Source organism: Microtus pennsylvanicus, chromosome 6, assembly GCF_037038515.1.
Source record: "Microtus pennsylvanicus isolate mMicPen1 chromosome 6, mMicPen1.hap1, whole genome shotgun sequence".
Taxonomy (NCBI): domain Eukaryota; kingdom Metazoa; phylum Chordata; class Mammalia; order Rodentia; family Cricetidae; genus Microtus; species Microtus pennsylvanicus.
The window spans coordinates 57,104,640-57,114,087 of record NC_134584.1 but is presented as its reverse complement, the minus strand read 5'-3'; the positions used below and the strand labels follow the sequence as shown (position 1 = coordinate 57,114,087).

Genomic DNA, 9,448 nt, shown 5'->3' with positions numbered 1-9,448 from the left:
GATTGTGCAGGCGCGGGTCCCGGTGGCACCGGTCCCGGAGGCGCCTCGGTGCCGGAGCCCGCCCCTCTGTGGGAGGACCCCCTCCCGCCCTCTCCCTCCCCACTCCTTCTGCCTCCTGCCTAAGGCCACAGTCCGTGTTGTCTGTGCTTAGCCTCCCCTCCGCCATGCTCCGCCCGGGCGCGCTGAGGCTGCGGAGTCTGGCACTGCGGGGCTGCCCTGGGCGCCTAAGTTCCACCGGCCGCCGGGAAGGGTGAGTGCTCACCGCCTGCAGGTGTGGAAGAGGGGACCCGTTAAGCTCCCCACAGGAACCGGCTGGAGTCCTCCTGGGATTACCTACAACTACCAGGGAAAACTGTCAGTTTCTCTGGCCCCAAGCCCTACCCGGTCAGCAATGGGCAGCTTGTGGATGTCTGTCTGTAGGAACCTGTCTCCTGTGTTCAAACGGCCTCCGATATACTCCCACCCTGATGGTGGTTGTTATCATTGTTTTGTTTTCAATGTTAATCCGTCTTTGAGATTATTCTATTCCAGGGTGCATTGATTTGCCTTATTTTTTTTGAATGGCTGCATAGTTTTTCATCTGATCAATAGTCTATAATATAATTAATCAGTCTACTCATTAACAATTAGACTGCTTAGGTCGGGTTGGTTGGTAACGCAGAGAACGTAAACTTGGCATTTTTAACGCACGTGTGTTTAGGCAAATAGAGAGTCTGTTTTTGTTTTAATTTTTTTTTAAACAAAACTGTTAGGGAAAGGGTTAGGTCATTTGAAAGATCAAAGGACAGCAACAAACTTGCCCAAAGACAGTGAGATTTGGGTAAGATTAGGATGCTTTGCCGGTGGGTGCTTGTTACCCATGTCTTCCTTCCTTGGCTCCTAGAGCAGGGTTGTGAAACTTCATAAGTGAGATGGAATTGTCTGTGTATGTAGAAGAGCAAAACAGCATCTTTGATTTTCCTGTACTCATTCCTGATGTCACCCACGGTGGCAAGGCAAGGCTCCTATTCAAAGAGTCACTCAACAAACGTTAGGTACTGACTCTGTTTGCATTGTACAGCCTATGGTGTGCAAGGATTGCTTTTAAGTAGCAGCTGGCCATCCTTCCATCGACAGATTTTTACATAGCGCCTGTAGTGTGTGGGCTTGTTCCTGGTTCTGGGAATGCAGGGCCTCCAGAACAGCAGAGAGTTCTGGTTCCTTCAGACACAGCAGCTGCTGGCCCAGCACAGATTCCTCATCAGCAAAAACAGGATGCTAATTCCCCTCTGCCTGGCTTTCAGGATCCCTGCAAACCCTAAGTGAAAGACAGCGCAAGAAGGATGTACAAGCTGTAAAAGCATCCCAGTCGGGAGACTTCACCTAATACGGAAGGAAATGGAAAGGTGTTCATCTTGGGTTATTTGTTCAAACCCGATTAGACAAATACAGTGTAACATTAAAGTCTTTATTCATGGGCATGGGAGTGTTTATATGCACATGACATATGCATATATTCCAAAATGTTGAGAGTCATCACAGATGACATTTCTCTTCTAATAACTTTAAGACAGGCTGGCTGTGGTGGCAAAACCCTGAAGTTCCAGCACTTGGGAGGCTGAGGCAGGATGTCAACCTCAAAGCCAATGTAGGTTGTGGAAGATACTTAGTGAGACTTTGTCTCGAAAACCAAACCAAAACAACCACAACAAAAGAGAGCTCTGTGAGGCATTTCTACAAGTTTTTCTTTTTTGTCAGTCTGAAATTGTATGTCTGAATACAAAGTCACACCCCATGTCATCAAATCTGACAAACTATGAAGGCAGTTTAGAATTGAGACATCCAGAAGCTCAACAATTTAATCCTCGTCAGATAACCAGATCATCTTTTCCCAGATAAGGTGTATTTAGACAAACACAGCTGCCACTACCATGTCAGTCTGAAGGAAGGTTCCAGTCTGCTTTTTTTCACTTTGAAACTTATCCTTAAGCTGCTGGTGGTGGCACACATCTTTATTCCTAGCACTCAGGGGGCAGAGGCAGGCAAATCTCTGAGTTTGAGGCCTGCCTGGTCTACAGAGCGAGTCTCAGCCCGACTGGGTCTACACAGAGAAACCCTTCATTGAAAAAAAAATAGCAAAACAACAATAACAAAACCTTATCTTTAAAATGACACCTTTTGGCTTGGTGCCAACAAAAATACCATGAAGAGCCGGGCGGTGGTGGCGCACGCCTTTAATCCCAGCACTCGGGAGGCAGAGGCAGGCGGATCTCTGTGAGTTCGAGACAAGCCTGGTCTACAAGAGCTAGTTCCAGGACAGGCTCCAAAACCAGAGAAACCCTGTCTCGAAAAAACAAACAAAAAAATACCATGGAGAATTTCCACAGAATTCTTATTAATTCATACTGTGACTTCCTATGTCAGACGCTAATGGAATAAAAAGGTTGGTGACTAGGAAAGAAAGTAGGAACTAAGGAATTAGTAAATCACATCCTTTGGTTATGTTCCATAGGACTTGTGAGTGTTCTTTGAGTTAAGGAGAGCCAGATTCATCCTTGAGGCCCCTCCCCATGCAGCCTCAATGGCCTTTCAGAGCCCAGCCCTTCCCTGTGCTGACTGCCCACAACTGCCCCTACAGCCTGGGAGCCTTCCTGCCCTACCCCTTGGCTCCTGCATTCCTCTTCATCCACCCCCATCATGCTCTCCTGTTGATGGACGCTCCTGCAACCCGTACCTTCCCTCAAAGAGTGCTTCATTGCTGCAATGCACACATTTTCAGTTTGACTTGTTCTATCTCCCCGGTCAGCTATAAGCTTCAGAGCTCTGAGGCCCTGTGTGTCCAGCGCTACACACAGCAGGGATGTAAGGACCTTTTGATAAATATAAAAAAAGGAAATACTCTGAAGGAAATGTGACAATAACGAACAAACCCCTCTACCCAGTGCCAGGATGCCATCCTTTAGGGACTCGTACAGAGAAGTGGTGCCAGTAGAGGGCTGAGATCAAGTCATGCGCATGATCTGATGTGTTCACGGGACATACATATTGCACTGGGCATTGAGAGAGGGCTGAGATCAGTGACAAATATTGTCCCCTGCCTTCAAAAAGCTCACAGTGAATCCAGGAAGACCATCCTATAAACTGATGGCTAGAGATGCCAGAAGAGGAAGGTGCTTCTCCATCCATCTCCCTGCAGCTTGGGGAGCATCAGAGAGAAGAGGATGAACAAGTGCCAAGTTGCATGAAGATTAGGGCTTTTCTAAGACTGAAATCAATAGGCGTGCGTGGGGGTGTGGCCATGTGCTGGCCAGAGGTCGGGTACCTTCTTCAGTTGCTCTCCAAATTGTTTCTGGAGACAGAGTCTCTCGCTGACTGGGACAGGGAGGCCGGCCAGCAATACCCAGGGATCCTCTTGTCTTTATTTGGCCAGAGCTGAGATTCCATATGGGAACCACATACCCGACTTTTCGTGGAACCTGAGGATCAGATTCAGGCCCTCATATTTGTACAGCAAACGCTTGACCAGCTGAGCCCCAGTCCCAGCATATGGGTGGTTTTGTTTGTTTGTTTTTTGATTTTTTTTTTGGCTTGTTTTTTTGAGACAGGATTTCTCTGTGTAGCCCTGGCTGTCCTAAAACTCACTCTGTAGACCAGGCTGGCCTCAAACTCATAAAGATCCACCTGCCTCTGCCTCCAGAGTGCCAGGATTAAGGGTGTGTGCCACCATCGCCTGGCCAGAATGTTTTTCAGAAGAGAAAAATGATGTCTAGGTTGAGAAAGAAGCAGTCACCGCCACCTACCACTGCTCATTTCCTGAGCCGCATTCAATGCTGGGCACCTAGTCAGGGCGCAGATGCCCCGGGTTTCTGAGTGCAAAATGCATCCTGCACGCGTGAAGTCCTAGAGACAGGCAAGCAAGGGAATAGCTGGACCTGCTCTCTGCAAGTGAATCACCCTTAAAAACATTGTCTTCCAGGCAGGAAAGCCCACCCTCGGCCCCAGAATGGAAGGACAAGGCAGAGACGGTGATCATTGGAGGCGGCTGTGTGGGCGTGAGCCTGGCTTATCATCTGGCCAAAGCAGGGATGAGAGATGTGGTCCTGCTGGAGAAGTCGGAGCTCACGGCTGGCTCTACCTGGCACGCAGTAAGGAAAGCAGCCCAAAATGTCCTATGTATGCCCCCAAACTGTGCACCAGCTCCTCCCCATTCATGGCTCCTACAGAGAGTTCTGCTGAGAATGGGACCTTCACCTCACCACAAAGTGTACTGTCACCCGACTGGTGTGCTTCCAGGAAGTGGGAAATCACTATTTAAATACCCTTTATGTGAACATGTGGGTTCTGGATTCTGATCCTGGCTCTGCCACTTTCTACCCAGGGTAACTTCCGGAAATTTCCCTCGGTTTCCATTTTCTGATGCATTCCATTTTTTGAGTGGGGTTTGTTTTGTATTTTGTGACAGTCTCACCCTGTCGGCAGTTTCTGTCACTGTTCTAGTGACGCAGCATGCCGGGGTGGCACTGGAGAATGGCCTAGGTAACGGCCTTGGGTTAGCATGGCTCTCATATTGCAAGGCGAGTCGGCAAGGGATAGGAAAGGAAGATCCATTGATTGCAAATGTGCACGCTCGCTCTCTGTCTCTGTCTGTCTGTCTGTCTGTCGCTTTCTCTCCCCGAAGAGCTCTGCCTCATTGGCTATCTCTTTCCATATTCAGCTTTCCTGTGGTGAGGAGAGGAAAGGGGAACTCTCTCTGAGGTCCTCCTCACGCTCAGCATACACTTGAAGCACGGGCCAGGTGTCTGCATAGACATGGTTGTCAAGGCTCAATGCAGGAGAACTTTGCCACTCCAACTCAAGCTCAGCTGGCTGCAGTCTCTAGTCCCACAGTCAGCCCACACACATCCGCCAGCCAGTGCTCCCCCAAAATAGCATCAAGTCCAGCTCCTCTCCCTCCAACCCCTCATCCTCACTCAGTGTGTGTGGGGGGCACCGCATCACTTGCCCGTGGCGGTCTTCCCAGCACTGGTACCTCCTTTCACTGATTCCCCACTGCCTTCCTTCTGTCTGCAGAAGCCCTGGTTCCCTAGGCTTGTCTCATGTCCCTAAACTAGACTTTCTGTGTAGACTTCATGTTGTCCTAAAAGCGAGTTTACCTCCTCTATTTTTTTTTCTTAGTGTGAGCCTTAGGGTCACTGTTGCTGTGATGGAACACCATGACCAAAAGCAACTCAGGGAGGAAAGCGTTTATTTCACTCACAGTTTTATCTAACAGTTCATGGTCAAAAGCAGTTGGGCAGGAACTCAAGCAGAGCAGGAACCTGGAGGCAGGAGCTGATGCAAAGGCCCTGGAGGAGTGCTGCTTACTGGCTCGCTCCCCATGCCTTGCTCAGCCTGCTTTCTTATAGCATCCAGGGCCAGGGATGGCACCATTCACCACCCACACTGGGCTGGGCCCTCCCATGTCAATCACCAATTAAGAAGTTGCCCTACAGGCTTGTCTACAGCCCCATCCTATGGAAGCATTTTCTTGATTGACACTCCATTCTCTATAACTGTGTCAAGTTGGCAGAAACCCAGCTAGTTCAGTGTGCACTTTGTTATCATTCAAGACTGAAAGACCGTGTTAGGGCACCATGGTCAGTCCCAGAAGTGAGGTCACAAGGGAGCAGAGCAGTCCTGCCCTCCTGGAGCTAGTCTCGGGCACAGAAAGCAGTAAGAGTGGGCCTGAGCCTTGAAGAAAGAAGAAACTTGGTAGGGAGTACAGAACACAGGAGGAGCAGTTAGGGAGACAGCTACAGGAGAGGACACTAAATGGTGGGTACAAGGGTCCTAAGGGGACTTTGAGGTTAACCAGGCAAGAACCTCTAGGTAGAGGCCAACTGAAGCAAATGGTGCTTCTACTGCCTCACGCTTCCCAACTGCTAAGTGGGGGCAGGTACACATTAAAGTGGAAGGCTTATTTGTTCGCTGACAGATAAGGCTTGTGTTTCAGGGTAGATTACAGGGTTCCCTGAGATTTCACTAGCTCTCCCACCAATACACGGTGCCTACCTTAGCCTAAACTCTTTAAGGCAAGCAGGCAAAGATTTTAAGATGATAATCCCTTATGTGAAGTTAACTGTGTAAAATATTTTTTCCCTAAAAGATACCAAAAGAGTGGGGAAAGCACCCCACCCCGTTAGACATGGCAGTAAGCCAAAGCCAAATGGGGAGCCATTGTGCAGAGTCAGACAGCAGCAGCAGCTAGGTGATTGGTGCCTCTTGAAATAAGGGACAGGGCAGGACTTGCCCTAGGAACTGATTCTGGGAGCTTTTACATGTCTACGAGCCTTCTCTGTAAGAAATGCCATCAGGAAGTTTCACATGCCAAGAGTGTTCCACCCAGACATATCTGGGAACAGATTGGGATGTTCAAAGCTGGAGAACCAGCTAAAAGGACAGACTGAAAACGAAGGCAGCATCCCTGGAGATCCCCGGAGTTCCATATTTTTTTCTGTGATGCAAGCGTCCACAAGGTACAGGAAATGAGGGCCGGAGGACGGCACAGCCTGAGACCGAATGTTCAAAGTGCACCCAAGTCTGCGGACCCTGAGGTCTTGCTCACTTTCATCAGTGCCCGAGGAATGGCATCCGGTATGGGTTTGGAGAGTAGGATCCTCCATGTCCCTGAGAATGACGTCACAAGATGGAAGAGAATCTAGAACTTTCTACTGATTTACATACATAAGAAAGAAATCAAACTTTACAAACACGAGTAGAATCTGATGTGATTGATGTATTGGTTAGGATCCCAGGTTTTCTGGGGGCAGGTTGGCTCTGCACAGTGGGCTCATCTTGGCATTTTCTTTGATTGCTATGTGAGGCCGTCATGGTGACTAGCTTTACTGAGCCTTTACATGGTATAGTTTGTGAGGAGAGGAAGAGGAGTGGCTTGAGGTTGACAGAGTTACACTCTGGAAAGATTTGTTACAGTGATGGAAAGGGTTGAGAATTTTAAGCTTGTATTTTTTCTACAAATAGGCAAGTGTTCCAAACGTGTTGGCCTATAGTAATCCAAATGAGTGTGTTTGGTTTCTATGTAGAAGTTACATGGGCTGCAAAAACTGTCTGGGAGTGTGGCTCAATGGTGGGATGCTTGTCTAGGAGCAGTGCAAGGCTCCAGGCTTGATCATCAGCCCTAGAAAGAGATGGGTGAGCAAGGATGAGGCTTTAAAGAAGGAGCAGCTGGCCTGCAAGGCAGCCCTGTTGGGAGGAGAGCATGCTAAAAGGGATAGTTAGAAATGGGGATATTACGGCTAGATTTTCTAGACTAAATGATATCTCCTGCTGGGGGTGTGTCTGTTTAATCTGTTAATTTTTTTCTGATAAGGAATTCCAGTAGGATTTGTTCTTATGTATTTAAAATACAAAGAGCATGATACTCTTCAAGTTGTTAACAAGAACGGAGAGACGAGAGACCATGATAGTCAGCGGTCACCAGGAACCTTTGGATAGGTTGGTGCAGTAACAGGTGTTTGAAATGGAGAAGGGGGTTTAAAACACAGAGCACACAGCCAAGAGACCTCTGCTTCCACTTGGGTCCATGTATGATTGAGAGGTGTCTTCTGCTCCCGTAGCCTCTGAAATCTGTCTCAAACTCTCAAGCGCTCAAGAGGACAAGGAAGAACGTTGTAGCTAATCCCACTTGTCAGTTTAACAGGCTCTAGAATCACCTAGAAGACAAACATCTGGGCACATCTGTGAGGGGTTGCCAGATTGTGTTAATCGATGTGGGATGACCCCTGACTGTGGGAAGCGTCATGCCAGGGTCCCCATCAGAATAAAAGGAAAAGGAGCGCTCAGACCCGGGACTCACCTCTCTCTGAGGGCAGATGCAGCATCGTTTGCTCCCCTCCTCTCTGCTCTGGGCCTTGCCCACCGTGATGGACTGTAACCTGTGAACCAGAAGGCAGAATAAACCTTTTCTTCCTCTACTGGCTTCTCCTTTGGTATTTGCTCACACCAATGAGAAGACTGAGAGTTTAATGCCAGCCTGAGCTACATAGGGAGACCGATTATAGCACAAAGGAATTCAAACAAACAAATAAGCCACCCTGGATGTAAAGCAAGCCCAGAACAGGCTGTATTTTCAATCCCGTGTACACAGCTCAATAATGAAGTGCGTTAATCACCATGCTCTATCGAAAACGTGATTCATGAGTTTAATATTCACACGCTTTCCGGCACAGTAACTAAGATGAAATTTATTTAAAATACTTCACTCATCCCAAGCTCATTTAGTGTGTTTTACGATCTCTATTAATACAGTAACCTATATTTACATGTTATGTGTAAATAAAGGCATGAGAATGTTTTAGTGGTTATGTGCAAACATTCTAACTGAGCATGCGTGTATGAATAAAGGGCTTGGAGCCACTGGGATAGATGATGGCTTAGGCCAATGGCTGGGTTCTCTGAGGCAGTAGAGGCCCCTGAGAGACAGGAAACATATTAGACTAGGGGGTCACAACCTGAGCTGACATCCAACACACCCCCATTATTTAGCAACCCTTCATGATTTTCCTGCAGTTTTTTCTTACTTGGTATTTGTCATTGCACTCTAGGGAAGAGTGTTCCTTTCTTGTTATTTTAAATTTACATCAACAAAAATTTGCAGATTCTGAATTGACTCATAGACTTGTGTGTGTTCCCTAAACAAAGTACCCGGGGCTAAATATCTTCAGTGAGTCCATGTGATTCTTTCAAATGAAAATTCATTAGTCTCTAGTTTCTGAGGTAGGGGGACAGAAAAGACATACTAGGTGGATATAAAGAATGGAACTTTCTGGTGGCCTGGTGTGGTGGCTTGAACAGGAATTGCCCTTACTCCAGTTCATATATGTGAATGCTTGGGCATTAGGGGATGGGGCTACTTGAGAGGGGTTAGGAGGTGTGGCCTTGTTGAAGTAGGTGTAGCCTTGTTGAAGTAGGTGTGGCCTTGTTGAAGTAAGAAGTGGGTCACTTGGGGTGAGCTTTGGGGGTTTCAAAAGCTCAGGTCAGGCCCAGTGTCTCTCTCTTCCTGCTGCCTGCAGATCCGGATGTAAAACTTTCATCTGCCATGTGTGCAAGTTTGCCACCATGCTCCCTGCCATGATGGCAGGGGACTAAACCTCTGAAGCTGCAAGCAAACCCCCGTGAAATGTTTTCCTTTCTCAGCTTTGCAGTCAGTGGTCATGATGTCTCTTCACAGCAATAGAAACGCTGACTAAGCCTGGATCCTTCCAGGGTTGTGGCTTACAGGATCTCCAGGAGTAGTCAGAGCTCTGGCCAGTACTCGTGAGCATTCATTTTCTCAATTGACGGGTGGAAGATGCACTGAAGATGGAATTGGGGTCAGTGGCAGATACCTGAAGGCCAGAGATGCTCACTGATTGGATGAGGAAAGTTCCTATGCACACCAAATCCCAAGCTTGTGAAAGGGAAAGAGCGG

The 9,448-nt window shown here is 47.9% G+C and overlaps 1 protein-coding gene across 1 annotated transcript in view; it reads left to right on the top strand.

Moving 5' to 3' along the window:
• Positions 1-138: 138 nt before the first annotated feature.
• Dmgdh (dimethylglycine dehydrogenase) overlaps positions 139-9,448 on the top strand; it is a 69,484-nt gene continuing 60,174 nt past the window's right edge. Inside the window, exons 1-2 of the mRNA XM_075977855.1 lie at positions 139-250; positions 3,956-4,124. Of these exons, the coding sequence (XP_075833970.1) occupies positions 165-250; positions 3,956-4,124 (255 nt within the window). The 5' untranslated portion in view covers positions 139-164. The remainder of the gene's footprint in view (positions 251-3,955; positions 4,125-9,448) is intronic.